Source organism: Phascolarctos cinereus, unplaced genomic scaffold (assembly GCF_003287225.1).
Source record: "Phascolarctos cinereus isolate Bilbo 61053 unplaced genomic scaffold, phaCin_HiC Scaffold_2;HRSCAF=192, whole genome shotgun sequence".
Lineage (NCBI taxonomy): Eukaryota > Metazoa > Chordata > Mammalia > Diprotodontia > Phascolarctidae > Phascolarctos > Phascolarctos cinereus.
The window spans coordinates 341026726-341044105 of NW_027555625.1; the positions used below are offsets into that span (position 1 = coordinate 341026726).

The window sequence follows — 17380 nt, forward strand, 5'->3', positions numbered from 1 at the left end:
AAGATATTGGACTTGATGGCTTCCAAATTCTCTGATATTCTATGATTTTATATTTCTAAGAAGGTTTGAAATGACAAAAGCTGATATTTTCATTCTTTAGTAACTTTAGGGAAACAATATTGTTCTACCTGTCATCAATCTTATTACTTTTTGCCAGAGAGCTTTGCTCAGCTCTTCAACTTATTGCTTAAACCAATTACATTGATCACTCCATTGTATTTTAAACCATTTATAATTTGGGTAATTGAGCAAGAGTAAAGGTAGTATATAAATGCTACAGCAGACAGCTCTGATGTGTATGAATTTATGATGTCAGACTGGTTTAGAGGGGTTGTTTCTCCTTCAGACATTTAGCAATTAAAAGTAAAATTTGTTGCTCAATTGTTTCAATCATGTCCAGCTCTTCTTGACCCTATTTGAGTTTTCTTGGCAAATATACTGGAGTGGTTTGCCATTTTCTTCTCCAGCTCATTTTACAGATGAGGAAACTGAGGCAAATAAAATTATGTCTCCAGGGTTACACAGCTAGAAAGTATCTGAGACCAGATCTGGACTCAGATCTTCCTTACTCTAGGCCAGGCCTGCACAACCTGCAGCCCACCAAAGGATTTCCTCTCCATTTTTCACAGGCCACCCAAAATCCTTTGGTGGGCCGCATGTTGGGCAGGCCTGCTCTAGGCCCAGTTCACTATCCACTGGGGATAGAACCATCTAGCTGCCCCATAGGTAAAATACACAATAGACTACTGCCCCAAGTGTCCCTGACATTCAAGAATTTTTTCTTCCCAAGAATTATAGGTTTATGCCAACAGTGTGTGACCAAAGGCTTCCTTTTTTACAGTTTCTTGATTAGGCTTTACCATTGGCTTTACCATTACCTTAGTTTGTGATTTTTCTTACTTACTTACTTTTCCTAGGCTATCCATTGTCTTTGATTTGTGTTCTGTTTTTCCAAATTTCGAACTCTGGCTACTGGTATTATTGTTAATTCTCTACATTTAAATGTAAAAATGAAAGGTATTTGACCTGAGCTAAAATTTCCTAGATTGTCTTTGGTGATTTTAGAGTACAATATATACTATAATGAGAGAGAAAAAAGGTTTTTTGTTCTTTCAAATTCCAGGATGTAGCACAGGAATTTTAAAAACTGAGTTTAATAAAAATTTAACAGAATTTAAACTAAATTTAAATTTGAATTAAACTTAAGGTAAATTAAATTTGAATTTAAACTAAATTTTAGACTTAATTTAAATTTAGTTCAGTTGACTAAATGAAACTAAATAAATGTGTATTATATATTTTAATATTATAATCTGTTATATATTTATATTATATTTTATATAAATATATTTTTATATATTATGTATATTTATCTATTAACTAATAAATATTTTCTGACAATTTATATGAGCTTAAGTGAGAAGAGTGAAAAAAAGAGTAAATTAGAAGTAGGGAGAAAATAGGAAAATAAGCATGAGGGAAAGGGAGAGGAGAAAATAGAAGAAGAGGATCCAGTGGTACAACTGAGAGAGAGAGAGATGATAGTTCAACAGGTGGCTTTACATTTTGTAGTCCCAGGTGACCCATTATGTTCTCATACTGTTGAACTCCTCTATAGCTCCAGACTGGGAGGGAGGTTAAGGAGTTTTTAAGGCTATATTACAGTGCCTATGCTTCTAGGCTTTTCAGCACCCTTTCAAATCCTGTGGCTGCCTCTTATTTAGTAGGATCTTTATAGGCCCTGCCCACTACCAGATCTTTCTCAGGGTTGTGTAGATCTCTGTTCCTAAACGGTCTAGCAAGTTAGGAGGGAGGTGTGGTGAAAGATAGTAGACTGATTGAACCTCCCTAAGGCTGGCTTTACCATTACCTTAGTTGGTGATTTTTCTTTTTCTAGGTTCATTTCCTTACTTTTCCTATTCATTTTGAAAATTGCATTTCATTAAACATGGAGCATTTTATTCTTGGTTGATGAGTACAATTACATTAGACTGGCTTACATCTTTCTCTTGATATGAAGGGACGTATCTTATTAGAATGTCTGAAGTTCTGGTTCCTGGTCACTGGAGCAGATTCTTCTGGATCATTGAGAAGCCAACTGCTATATTGCCCTCAACATACCATCTATTGAAGGACATGTTTTGCAAAATTTCTAATAGCAAGAAGAATAACTGCATAAAATGAATAGGCTGTGGATGGATATGCCACACGTAGGTGAAATGGCCAAAGAAGTTTCATTGGGACGAGAGTTGTTGATCAGGACAATAGATGCCTGTCACATACTTTTTAAGATATTAAATCTTTTTCTAGTATGCTGATGATGCTATGCTAAAAGCACTTCACCTGATATAATGAATGCTGGGAGAGCTGCTGGGGTTGGTGCTTGTACCATTCTTACCTGAAGCCATGCTGGCCCCCTCTAAGCCTACTGATATGGGTATGCAGCCTTTCCTTCCCACACTGAGTGTTTTTTGTTCCTACTTATCTATTGACAATAACAACATATGGCTATTAGACTTGGACTATAAGAAAAACTGAGTGCCACAGAATCAATACTTTCAAATTGTGGTGCTAAAAAAAGGCTTTTGAGAGTCGCGTGGACAGCAAGGAAGTCAAATCGGTCAATATTTTAAAAAATTAATTCAGGCTATTCACTGGAAGGTCAAATACTTGAAGCCAAAGCTTCAATATTTTGGCCACATAATGAGAAGACAGCACTCATTGGGAGAGATTGGAGGCAAAAGGAAAAGGGGACAGCAGAAGATGAGATGAATGGATAGTGTCATGGAAAGGATGAACATGAACTTGGACAGATTTTGAGAGATTGTGGTGGGCCAGGTGTGCTGTGGTCCATGGAGTCCTGAAGAGACAAACATGACTGAACGATCGAACAACAAAACATCTGTCTAGTGATAGGTACATTAGTAGAGTAGGTGAGGTGGAACTAAATATTAGTTTCAACCAAAAGTGGAACAGCCTTTTGCTTCCAACAGCATTAGTGGTTTTGGTTATTGATGCAAAATTAATTTATCCTGGGGCAGTTTATTTATCTGTTTTTAAATTGGGGTTTTTATGAGCTTAACTTTAAATGCCAACAAAACTAATTATAAATACATTTACATCCATTTACACTTGAAAAAAATTAATTTTAGCACATGAATTCCATAATAACTTTTCAGTTGCTCATTTTTTAATCTTCTTTCTTTTTAGTGGGAGGCAGTTTTAGGTAGAATATAATTATTTAATATGTATTTTGCCTAGATAATTATTAGAAGTACCAAGAGGATTGTCAATGATTTTTCATTAGTTTGAATCTGCACCTTTGGCCCTGTGACCTACAATTTGAATTACCTTACTGTTTGGAATGTCTAGTCACTTGATTTATTAGGACCTGTTGAAAGGATGTCATCAACACAACTCTTGATTGCTAGTATATTTACAGTTATTTATATCTTGTCCAAATCACTGTTTTTATGTTTCAATTAAGCCAAAGAAGTCTTCCAAAAAACGGGAGCCAATTCAGGCCAGCACTGCAGGAGAAGCCATTGAAAAGATGTTGGAACAAAAGAAAATCTCAAGTAAAATTAATTACAATGTACTAAGGGACTTGAACAGCAAAGGAAGTATGACCCCAAAGAGGGAGAATGAGCAACCTAATGATAGCAGCAGCACCAAGAAGTTGGCACGTAGAAAATGTCCTGCAAGTAGGACTCTAGCAGATCCTCTGAGCAGCAGCATGGGAAAAAGGTATTGTATGAATTTGTTTTTTATTTTTATTGCCTTGTTAGTATCATAAGTTTGAGAGAGTGCCTCCAAACTAACCTGTATAGCACTTAAGGGTCTTATTTGAGCAGTATATGTACATTCTCAGTGCTCACAGATGCTTGGCTTTTTCTTTTAGAACTGACTAGCTGCTTCACTGCTGACACCAAATTTACCTCAGTTGAAGTGTTTAGATTTGTTCATTTGTTCATTGAAATTTGTGTATAAAAATAAATTTATTTTTGATAATATGATATTTGCTTTAAATTAAATCTGCTCTTCTCTAAGGAACACCACAAAAAGAGCAGTATGAATATTTCTGTGTGTATGGGTCCTTTTCCTCTTTCTCTGATCTCTTTGGAATGCAGATCTAGTAGTGGCATCAATGAGTCAAAGGGTTTAATAGTTTAATAGCTAGGTTTTTATGCATAGTTCTAAATTACTTTTCAGAATGGCTAAACCAGTTCACAGTTTCACCAAAAGAGCTTTAATTTGCTTGTTTTCCCACAGCCCCTCCAGCATTTGTCTTTTTTTTGCTTTTTGTCAACTTTGCGAATCTGATAAGTGTTAGGTAGAATGAGGCAACTAGATGGTACAGTGAATAAGTGCTGAGCTTGGGGTAAGGAAGACCTGAGTTCAAATGCAGTCTCAAAGCTTAGTAACCGCGTTACCCTACACAAGGCACTTGACTTCAGCTTCAGTTTCCTCAACTGTGAAGCAGGAATAATAATAGCACCTACCTTCTGGGTTATTGGGAGGAGCAAATGAAATAATACTTGTAAACATTTAGCACAATGTTTAGCACATAGTAGGCCCTTAATAAATGCTTATTCCCTTCCTCCATTTCACCTTTCAAAAAGTACATTCATTCTTTTATATGCCTTTTTTTTAAATTAAAGAATGACCATGCTGTCAGAAGGACTGACCAGATCCTTAGGGTGGAGATGATTTTCATTACAGGGTTTGTCATGAATCTAATTTAGTACAAACTGTGACCGTTTTCTTTTTAGCAAGGTAGAGTAGCAAGTTTTTGTGCCAATATGTAGGGTTTTCTCAACAGTGTAACAATGTAGCCATGCTGGCAAGCTCAGCCTTTGATTATTAGTTCTGTTATATGGTCACAGGCTATATTATCTAGCTCTCCAATAAATTCATTCTTTTGGAGTCCATGTGGTAATGTCAGTTGAGTAAAGCAAGTTTACATCTTCTGCAGGAAAAAACAACTAAAAGCATATACTGTACCCATGGTGAAGTCATCAACATCATCTTTGTATATGAGCAACTGCACTTTTCAGAGATACCGTTGTAAGTCTCCTGAGTGGAATTTCATGCAGCAATAGGGAAGAGTCATTAGCAAAATCATGAATTAGATATTAGTTTGCAATTCTCTTTTGACAAGTGATAATTTGTTAGTTTAAGTCATTCATTATGTCTTTATTAACATTGGCAGTATGTGATAGTCTAGGCAGAGAATGGCTTCATACAGTGAAAGTCAAGGATAAGATAACAAACAAACTCATTGATCCTCAACTATAATGAAGACAGTTGTTTAAAAAATAATGAAGTCACATGAACAGAATTCTAAAAAATTAAAAATCCTTTGTCTTTTCTGGTATAAACTTATCTAGATTCATTCCTTTGCTATAACTTTCTGGCTAAGTTGTTACCATGGTGTCCTGGATAGGGATGTACCCATCTAAGGTGTGTGGATATCATTTTGTTGTTATTTATGTCTTTTGGTTTTCATCAGGGAGGCAGGAGTATAAGGGCTGAAGAGGGTATACTTTAGAGTGGAAATGAGCTTGTCATAACGAAGACCAGTGAAACATAGGGTGTAAATGACATGAAGAAGGTGACCCCAGCTGGTAGGCCAGAGAATCTACTGCCTAAGTGATGGTTCTACTTTCTTCCAGTTTCCAGAAATGTATGCTTGCATAGAACTTATGATAGTATAGCTAACTATGCCTAGTCCTCTACACTCAAGCACTTCCTGGTCATATGATTTAGTGAACAGGCAAATCAATATAGAGACAGGGATGCAATGACTTTTGTAGCCCCAGAAAGCCGCTGAGCTAAGGGTTCAGGTTCAAAGACCTTTCTGAAAACTGACAGAAAGGGCAATAAGCACATTCCCTGTCAGATTGTGTGTCGTACCTTCCTCATTCTCTAACCCACCATTCTTTGTTTTGCTATGGTTGTTCAGTCATTTCAGTTGTGACTGACTCTTTGTGACCCCACTTGGGATTTTTTCTGGAGTGATTTGCCATTACCTTCTCCAGCTTATTTTATAGATGAGGAAACTGAGGCAAACAGGGTTACAAAACAAATAAGTGACCAAGGCCAGATTTGAACTTAGGTCTTCTTGAACTTAGGAACTCCAGGCCCAGCACTTTATCCACTGCACAATCTGGCTACCTTTGTTTTGCTGAACTCCCTTTGACCCTAAACCTAGTTACTCCAGAAAGAACATGTGTTTAGAAATTACTATTTGCCTTGGTCTTATCATAAGTATTTGACAGATCACATTTTAAAGTTTGTCTCCTAAGGCAAAAGCTAATGGTAGTATTTGACATATACCAAAGGGTACATGTAGAGAGGACACATTTTATAATTTAGCATTTTCATATCCCTGGTGTTGAGGAGGAAAGAGGTATGTAGCACTTAGTATCAGACCCCAGAGAGATACCTCACTGTTTGAGTTTCTGTTTTCAAAGATGCAAGGGACCGATAGGACAATACTGAATGACTGTCTTAATTTGATAGTATTTAAGTTTAGCCTTTTAGTTGAGGGAGGAGGATGGAAGAGAGGAATAGAAAGGGGTTTAATCAGTTACAATTTCTTAGATCAGTTCTATATTTTTATCTTTATGGTAATAATAATTATATACCATCCTCATTAAAAAAAAAATTTGAATCTCTTTTTTCCAAAAGTTAACCTTTAAATTTAATAGTTAGCTAAACATAAGTGCAGAAAAGGTAACTGACTTAGCCTAGATCCTGGTAAGCTGTATGCACAGAGAGTATAGTAGCAAAAGTGTAGTTTCCAATCAGATCACTAGTTTCCTTGCCCCCTTCCTCAATGTACTCTGAAAGGAAAGATGAAAGAAAATAAGAAATTAGCGTGAACACACACTGATCATTATTATGGCATTATTTTTCAAGATCAACAGTGATGTTTAGGTGCATCCAACACAATAGTTCCCTTGAAAAATGTTGTTTTATAGTAAAACCTTAAGTGTATTTATAGCCTGGCCTTGTCATGACATTGTATGAAACCTTGCTGTAATATCATTCAGATAACTGCCCAAGATGCAAACCTTTGAAATTGTTTGTCTCCTGTACTGTTATTTTGCCTGAACTACAACATACTCTCAGCCTTTTTAGTTGCCGTCAGTAACAGTCTCATCTTTGAGCCTCTGTGGTGAATACAAAGAGCAAATACAGCACAGCCAAATATTTTTGTAACTAGTTTGTATCATCACTTTCAGTAAGTCAAGAAACATTTATTAAATACTACTATGTGCCAGGCACTGTGTGAAGGGATGCAAAAAAAAAAAAAGCAAAAGACAGGCTCTGCTTTCAAGGCGGTCACAGTCCAATGTCACATGTGAGAATATTTTCAAAACAACTTTGCTCTTAGAAACAGAGTCATGTTCAGTATTTTGCTTTAAATTAATTCAGTCCTCTTAACCCAGACTGATTACAACCCAGAATACTGAAACAACTTACAGGTATGAGCACAAAACTACCCTTAGTAACATTTTGAAGAATTACGGGGAAAGAGATTATAGAAGATCAAAGATGGGTAATTATTGTCTCCGTTTTCAAAATTAGAAAGTCAATTGGTGCTGGAAAAAAAAAAAAGGACCTTAAGCTTGGCAGCAGGGATCAGCAAAATTCTAAAATCAAACAGATGGTTTGGAAACCCTTAGAAAAAGAAGTGATGATCAATGGGACATGGTTCAGTAAGAACAAATCATATAAAATTAGTCTAATTTCTTTCATGAAGAAGGCTACTAAACAGGTTGGTTAGAGAAATATGTGCATACATATTCACGTTTGTATGCATATGTGTATACATAGATACACATGTGGAGTATATACATATGTACTCTGTGTGTGTGTGTGTGTGTGTGTGTGTGTGTGTGTGTTAATTTCAGCATGGCGTTCAATAGGATCATTCTGTTTTTCTAGACAAGATGGAGAAATATGAACCAAAAGTTCAGTCAGGTAGATTCTTTTAGTTCTTGCATATTCCTAACTTCTGTAGTATAGAATTGGAATATAGAACAACTTGAAGACCTTTTGATGTAGGGTTTAGCATATTTTATCTGCCACTGGAAAAGGAGGAAAGGAATAGTACAAAATATAATTTTTTTCTAAAGAGAAACTACAGAGCTCAGAATAGAAGTAAATAGGATAGAAAATGATAGAACAATTGAATTAATAAAATGAGAGGTTTTTTTTAAACGACTAATGAAATTGAGAGGGAAAATGCAAATCAAATGGATCAAGGAGTTTAGAAGGCACTATATATAGGTATTAGAAGACCTAAATAAAAGTCCCTGACATATTGGATGGAATCATTTTATGGGGATCAAAATGGAACATTTCTTAAATCTCAATAACTGGAATCTCAAAAAGCTGGTAGTGATTGCTTCTGTATACTGTTGTAATTTTTCAGTCATACTCAATCCCATGTTTCCTAAGTGAAAGTTTACCTGATATGCCCCAAGATTTCTGATATCAGTACTGAATATCTGAAATATACTCTCAAATTGCTGAGAGATTTGTATCCAGTTACCCTCCCACTCTCTTAACTTGCGCTCACCTACATATAGTTGTGAGGCTAATCACTTTCTCTCTCTCTAACTCATAACACAAATCACAGTCTGTTCACAGTCTCTTCTCTACACACTTCTTATGCTACTTCCAAAGCCTAAATCACAAATATTCAGAAACTAGCTTCTTACCAGCTTTAGAAGAACTTCCTGATACTCTCTTGCAGCCTGAAGGTTATATTTCACTATTGAATATGGGAGCTTGTGAGCTTTCATCACCTCTGGACACAGAGGTCACTTCTTCAGAGTCTATTACCCTTCCCATGACTTGCTCAAGTCTTCTTTCAAGAAGCCTCCCTGAGCCTCCCAGCTGAAAGTGATCAGTCAGTCCTTGAACTTCATCATAGTACTTTATAAGATCTCTCCTTTGCTATTATCACTAAACTATTTAAATGGATCTATGATTCATAAGTTTCTTCCAGTGATGCTGATCACTACCAATCCATGCCTGCTAATCCTGTGCAGCTCTTAAGAATCCATGTCCTCTCAAAAGTTTGTCACAGGGATTCTTTGGGCTAGAAGTCTTGCTTGATTTCTTCTAGTATCAAGATGGCACCAGTGGAACATTCTGGCCACATAACCAGCCCATCTTCTTTCTTTCTTTCATATAATTCTTTGATAACAGCCTTAATTATCTTCCTTATGTTTTTCATGTATATGTCATGTCCCTCCTATTAGATACACTCACTGGGGGCAAGAAATATATAATTTTTTGTCCTTATATTCTTAGTGCCTAATATAGTGTCTTTCACAAAAGCCTGGGGATCCAACATAGAGTTTGTGTACCAGGTGAGTTGGGTTGGATATAACCTATCTAAGATTTCTGGTAAAATTTTTAAAGACTAATAAGCCAATAGATCCTAAAGATCTTCCCACCTGTATGGATCAAATTGATTAATCATTGTAATTATTTTTTTAAATCTTCTCTATTCCTCTATCTTACCATTACCTCCTCTCCTTTCATTTCTCCTTTTGTCTCACTTGCCCCTAAACTTGGTCGGTCCTCACCACAACCTTCAGTTACATCATTGGTTCCCATTTATTGTTTACAAATCCTCTTGTGGGTTTGAGCTGATAGTCCAAGGGGTTTGTGCTAAAAATCCTTTGACTCCCCTCAATTGTGTCAGCTGTCTTTCCTAGCTTTGTGGAGTCTACAAATTTGATGGGCATGCCATATAAGTTTCCTTTATCCAAATCATTGGGCCTGATTAAGTAGCTCAGGCCCAATCATAAATCCTTGGCCATTTCACTTAAGACCTTCCTCCAAGTTAATATAAAATTAATATCTGGGTCTGAATATTCAAGCAATTTTAAATCTTCTTAACTGCTTTTACCTAGTCCATATGTCCACAAGTATATCATAAATGACTTTTACAATACTTTATTGTAAAATCTATAATTTAATAATCCTGACAAAAACAAATTGAAGGTAATTTGTCATCATGACCTATTCATCTTGAAGCCATCCTTCTTCTTTGTGATCGTTATCTCCCTTTAAAGATGATCACCTACATTGCTTTTAATAATACTTTCTAGAATTTTGCCAGCAATCTATTGAGTTCACTGTTCTATAATTTGCAAAGTCATTTCTCCTCTCTTTTTTGAAAATTAGGACATTTTGGCCTTCTTCAATCTCATAGTAAAGGAAGAGGTTCTTGATTTGGTGTTTGTGAACTTAGTTCTTTTTCTGATTATTTTGATAACTATATTTCAAAATAATTGTTTTCCCTTATAATCATATGTATTCTGTTTTGTGAATTTTAAAACATTCTTACAAGAAGTTCCTAGGTTTCTTTACATTTCCAGAGGAGGGTCCATGCTCCTGTTTGACACATTCTTTCAGAGATCACTGACAATGACGCAGCATTCACTTCTTTCAGTAAACTGTTACATAATTCATATAAACCTTTGGGACAGGAACTCCTCAAGGGTAGTTATAGTCTGTCTTAGTACCTCCCTACTTAAATATCACCTCCCCATTGGCCATTTTTTGCTTTGCCATTTCCTTTCAAACGATTACTCTCTTTGCTAGAGAAAACAAATACAATAAGAGTTGATTCTATCATCCAATGTGTTAATCATTTCTTCTAGTTTACACCTTAAAGCACTATGTGAATGTTAAATATTATTATAATTTATTCAGTTCCTAATCTAACTGTTCTAACGTCTAGTCTATATCTGTCCATCTCATCTACAAAAATAACATGGTAAAACTTTGTCAGATGTTTAGTTGAAAAATTAGGTAAATAATATCTGTGGCATTTCCATGATATCCCAGTGGGGGGGGGGGAGGAAATTAGGTTAGTCTACTGTGACCTTCCTTTTCTTCATGAAGTCATGGTGGCTCTTTGTCATTAATGCTTTCTTTTACAGAAACTCACTATTCATCTCATTAAAATATGTTCTAGAATTTTGCCTTTAGTCAAAGTCAAGCTCATTGGCTTGATAGATTTTATTCTTTTCTGTCTCAGATGAAATTTAACAAAAAGGTAAACTGAGGCACATTTCTCTGAGCAAGATAACATTTTTATTAATGGGGTATGCCACTTGTAAATGAAAGGGTCAGTGCTGTGCCTCTGGCCAAAGACCCTAAGCAAAAAGACAGCTTCCCTTTTATAGATTTTGGGGAGTATAGAATAAAGAACCGAACAGAGTAGATGACATGGGATTGAGAGAAACATGACATGATTGGTTTCAGAGCTGAGGTGCATGAAACAATATGATTGGTTAGAAGTTTGGTAATGAAGGGCTAGTAGTAACCCACTCTGTTCTCATGAGACTAAAGAAGTGCTCATTGTTTGAGTCCAAGTACAAGAAAGTGACCCAGATTTTTTGGACAGCAAACCAGACATCCTTGAAGGATAGCTTGATTTCAGAGCGTTAAGTGAGCAAGAATTTATAAGGTGAAGGCGGCTTGAGTAGATTATTTTTTTCTAGATATTTGGTTGTGAGAAGAAAAACTATATATCAATATAGTCCTATATGAATAGGATAGTATTTTGAGAGTATTATAGCATTAAATGAGGATTGTTTGTTTTTAAATGATGGGCAGGTGGCAAAACCCAGGGCATATAGTAGGAAGGGGTAAATTGATTAAAGTTGGGGGGAGTGATTTTCAGGAACAATCTTGAAAAATGACAAGGGATTTTGTCATAGAATTGGATAAAATCAAAATGAAATGTATATTTAAAAAGAAATAGGTTTGAAAAAATCAAAGAGCAATGCTTAAGAGTAGCTGTGTACCTCAGATCTTTCAAATATGCTACAAAATTATTGTCACCCAATTTGTCTAGTACAAAAAGCAGAGAAATAGATGAATGAAACAAGTACACTACCTTACCAAAATGACACAAAATATTAATGTTTGATAAACCTATAAAAATACAAACTGGACAAAAGAGCCATTATTTAGCAAATGTACTTGAGGAAATTGGTGAGCAATATGGCAGGAAATGGATTTAGAAACATTCTTCATGCTGCATACCTCAGTAAATTCCTGCTAGATGATAGACTTAAATGCCAAAGGGATAGGATCTAGACCTGTCATTTCATTAGGATAGGGAACTTTCTCCCCTACTGCAAGTCGGTACACTCTCTGAAATTTATAGTCTAAGTATAATATAAAGAATTGCCTAGATTACTGAGAGGTGGAATGACTTGCCAAAGTCACACAGCCACTGTGTGTCAGAGGTAAACATTGAACCCAGATCTGTGTAGGTCCTAGGTTGCCTCTTTGTCCATTATACCACACTATGTCTCAAACATAAATGAGCTATTAAAAAAGATGAAAGATAATAATAATGTATTTATCTCATTGAGAGCATGAAAAGCCTTTTTTTTTAACTAAGTAGAAATGTAATTATTTTGGACAAGACAGATTGAGTTGGATACGTGGAAACAAAAAAAATACAAGAAAAAGCAATATATTGAAAAGAAAAAAAGATGAGAAAGCATTTGACATACAATAGATTAAAAATATATTTGTTACCATTAAAAGTTTACAAAACCAATTTCCAGTCTCCAGTGGGTAAATAAATGGTTAAGGATTATAGTCAGGCAAGAAAAACTGCCTGTTATAGTGGAAACAGTGCTGGATTTGAAGTCACAGAACCTGGGTACTGGTTTGCACCAAAGAATCAAAACAAAATCCATGTGGCAGAATTGTAGTTGGCCTCTCGAATGCCAAATTAAGTCAGTCAATCAAAGAGAACTCACAGTTTCTTGAGCACAGTTATGAGACAATCCTAATATTCCTGGAATCTACCTTGGTTTGAATTCTGTCATTGTTGTGGTCTCTTAATACCATTCCTCAAAGAGTTCAAATCCTCACTCAGCTACTTCTTAGCTGTATGTGTCTGGGCAAGTCTTATTTAACATGCCTCAGTTTCATCTCCTTCAAGTGCTGTTATCAGGATTGTTGTGAGGACCAAATGCAGTAACATGTAAAGTGTGTTTCAAACTTTCAAACAGTGGTAGGATGGGGTTAAAGTAGATGGAAAGTGTTGTTCAGACTACAAACATTCAGTTAGTGGGAGATTATCCAACTTAACCTATAGACATTATCTATCATTATGTATTATCTTGGACAGATCCTGCAAATGGACAATAAGCTGTCCCCAGAATTAATCGGGAAGAAATTTTACAGTTCTTTTAATCATCAGAAAAAAAGCAGATTTCTATTTTTTTATTCTGAATTTAATGAACAAAGGGGTGGAAAAACTTACCATAAAATAGAATGGAAAAAGAGGGTGGGGTTCTATGCAAAAAACACAACTCTCTGCTTGTGGGGTTTTTTTTAAGTGTTTAATAAACTCAACATGTTACTTTCAAAGCTGCCCTGCTTCTCTGTTTCCTCTGAACTTTTTTCTGTACATTAAAAACAAAAAACCCTTCAGCAATCCCTTTTTCTTTTTTCTTTCTTTTTTTTGGAAACACTGTCTTTAGGAGACCCTTCAAATCCTCCCTGTTTCCCCCTCCTGCAAACCTCCAAATAAAAAGAAAAATGCAATACTTACAACAAGTAAGCACAGTCAAACAGAAATAGGTCCACACATTTGCCATATCCAAAAATGTATGGACTTTATTTATGAATTGTTATCTACACATTTTTGTATAATCATTGTATAACCCTACTTAGACTTACTTATTTTGCTGTACAAACTGCATTACTTTGTAATGAACATAGACATTGAGTAGCCCAGAATTTATGGTATTGCAAAAGAAGTATCAAAATGGATAGTTGCTGAGGGCAAACAGACATACCATTTTATAAATATGTTTTGTGACTAAAATGGCAACTTTGTTGTGTTGTTTGTTTTTTGTTTTTTTTTTTCAGGGGGTGGCTTTCCAACCATATTAGTAGCCTGGTTGAGCAAGTGGGCCATGTAACAAACTGTTGAACTTCCCATTATGGAAGTCTGATTATCAGTTTTCCTTGTATGGTAGAACAATACCCCGTTGGTTCAGTTAAATGCATCAGGAAGCTGTTGATTGGCCATGTGCTCTTAACCTGAGAAGCTATACTAATCAAATATGTACACTAGGAAGGGATGGGGGTGGAGTGGGGTGGGGGTATCTGATATCAATAAGCAGTCTCCCTTAGCCAGCTAACACATTTTTTTCCTTTCAGTTTGGCTACTCACTTTATTTGATCTCCAGCCTTATGGACCTGTTGGTGGGTGAGATTCTCCATGAGTTCTCCAGAAACCCAGAATGACAAATTTGCCAGCATGGCCATTTACCATTTAATAGAAAGGAAAGGACCTTAACTCTGAGATTCTTTGATTCAGCATTCACTTTAATAATTTGGTGCCGATATTTTTTCATCATATTTGTCCTGAGTTTTAATTCCATCAAAATTCATGTTCTTCAAGATGCCTCTCCTGGTCATTTTCCCACTAATGCCTTCCCTTAGAGATTGCCTGCAATTGATTCTCTATAAATCTTGTTTGGCCATAATGGTTCACATGTTGTCTTCCCCCATTAGAACATGAACTTCTTGGGAGCAAAGACCATGTTTTGTGGGTTATTTTTGTTTTGTTTTGGTTTCCTTTCTTAGTGTAGTGCCTGGCACGTAAGTACTTAAATGTTTGTTGAGTATGATGATAATGTCTTATTCTGTACTTAGTAGATAGTTAATTAATACTTGTTTCTTGCCTCTACCTGAGTCCATTACCACTCCGTCAGGAGGTGGGTAGCATGTTTCATATCAGTCCTCTAGAATTCTGGTTGGTCAGAATTCTTAAATCTTTCCAAATTATTTTTGTTTGCAGTGTTGTTATTATATACATTATTCTCTTTGCTCACTTCATTTTTCATTTTTTATATCACAATAATATATTACTAAGAGGGCAATTAGGTTCTTTCTTGTTCTCTCTTTACTTTTCTTAAATTTCTATTCCATGCTAAGTATTTTTGTTCTCCCCTTCTCAATCCTAAGGTCCTTTACCTTAGAGAAAACCAAAAATAATAGTGATGATGATGATGATGATGATGATGATTGTTAAATCAGCTAGTATTATTAAGGGCCTATTGTGTGTCAGGCCACTAAGAATATTAAAAAAACAAACTAAAATAGTCCTTGGTTTCAAAAAGCTTATATGATACCAGAAAACTTAGGGTAGAAATCAAATTCAGTAACCTGGTTTTGAATAAGCCTGAAACATAAATTACTTAGGGAAGAACTCCCTAATTGACCCCCCCCAAGAAAAAATTGGGAAAGCCAAAAAACAGGTAAAAATTAGGTTGTATCATGCACTGTATACCACAATAAACTCAACATGGATACATGACCTGAATATTAAAGGTTACGTTATAGATTCTTATCCAAACAAAAGACAAAGGCAGTCACAAAAAATAATAATAATAGTAATAAGCTAGATTCTGTTGTGAATAAAACATAATAGGTAAACTGAGGCAATTCTCCAAGTGAGATATCATTTATTAACAGGAGCATGAAGCCTGATAATAAAGGAGTCAGTGTCTGGTCACCATTTCTGCCAAAGATTCAGAGGCTGAAAGGGCTTTTTAATTCTAAGTGTGTCTTCTTTCTGACTAGCCTGATAGTATATCATTTGGACCTCCCCTGGCAAAGGCAAGACAGTCCTGATTGGTGGACATTTTAATGAGGAGGTAGATTAATAGTTCTCCGCTCCTTTTACTTTGGGAGGCAGGGATAGAGTGGGGGTGTGCAGGACTAATTCTCAAGTGAAAGGATTAATGTGAAGCTAGGGAAAGTGGAGTGGCCTTCAGCCTGATTTTGCCCCCTTTCTGATACTTAAAGAATGCTAGTTGGGGCAGCTAGGTGGCACAGTAGATAGAGCACTGGCCCTGGAGTCAGGAGGATCTGAGTTCAAATCTGACCTCTGACACGTAATACTCACTAGCTGTGTGACTCTGGGCAAGTCACTTAACCCCAATTGCCTCACACACACACACACACACACACACACACACACACACACACACACAAAAAGAATACCAGTTGTTTTATGAGACCCAGATGTCTCTAGCAGTTCTGGCTAGAAAAACATAAGCTATCTCAATCAGGTTCCCTCTGGTTTGGTCTTCCTCATGTAGACCAACTTTGATTAGGAAAAATAAGGACATAAGAGACATCCCCTGGGGAGGACCTAGCTCAAGCTGGCTTCTGTGCCTAATGAGTAAGCAAGGGACACAGCCCAGGCTGATTAATGAACATATGCCTTGGGGAATGGGGGTGATCACTTTACTCTTTCATGCCCTTCAGAAACTACCTGCCCCTCAGAAGTGGGGTTTGTCAAAATGAGAAAAAGGGTACAATGTTAATTTTCCTCAATACTTTGCTTTCACCTAAAATTGAAAGGCTTTTGCACAAATGAAATTTTGGGATAAGAAAGGGAGCGATTTATTAAGGGGAAAATCAAATATCTCTGACAAGGTTCTGACATCTAAGGTAAATATGGAACTAACAAATCTACTACTTCCTTTGTGGCCTTGAATAGTTTAATCTCCCTGGGCCTACATAAAGTGAGGGGTTAGGACTAGAGGATGTCTGAGGTCCCTTTCTGTTTAGCCTTAAATCTTTAAGACCAAAAGTCATTCTCCATTGGATGAATACTGAAGGAATATAAACAGTTCTTAAAGGCAAATTATTAGCCACCATATGAAAGATCGTTCCAAATCACTAGTAAATTAAATGCAAATCAAAACAATGCTGAGATCTCACATTATACCCAGCAAATTGACAAAAATGACAAATAATAGAAATAGTCAAAGTTGGAGAAGTTGTAGAAAAACAGACACAATAACGCATTGTTGGTGGAGTTGTGAAATTGATTTAACCATTCTGGAAAACATTTTGGAATTATGTTAAGAAAACAAGTATATATACACAGAGATTAAATTGTTAAGCATTTAATGATTTATAATAGTTAATATTTCTATGTACTTTAAGATTTCCAAAGTGTTATTATTATCTTGACTTTGCAGATGAGGAAACTGAGGTTGAAAAGGAGGTAAATGATAAAAAGTGGGGCCCAAGCAAAGAAAATGACAAATGTAACAGCATCCCAAAACTCCAATATTATATGAATTGTTTGCAAAAATAGGAAAAGAAGGCATTCTACTAAGTGCTTTTTGAGACAATATGGTCTTGATACCTATACCAGGCATGGGTAAGGCAAAGAAAAATCTAAAGACCTGTATCTCTAATATTGATGCAAGATTTTTATAAAAAGAATATTTTTGTTGTTCAGTCAAATGACTGTCAGCAATCATGACCAACTCATCATGACCCC

At 35.9% G+C, this 17380-nt stretch overlaps 1 protein-coding gene across 1 annotated transcript in view; it reads left to right on the plus strand.

Annotated features, from left to right (window-relative positions):
* BRF1 (BRF1 general transcription factor IIIB subunit) overlaps nucleotides 1-17380 on the plus strand; it is a 156501-nt gene that overhangs the window by 122874 nt on the left and 16247 nt on the right. The window contains 1 exon segment of the mRNA XM_020991270.2: nucleotides 3488-3747. Coding sequence (XP_020846929.1) covers nucleotides 3488-3747 — 260 coding nt within the window.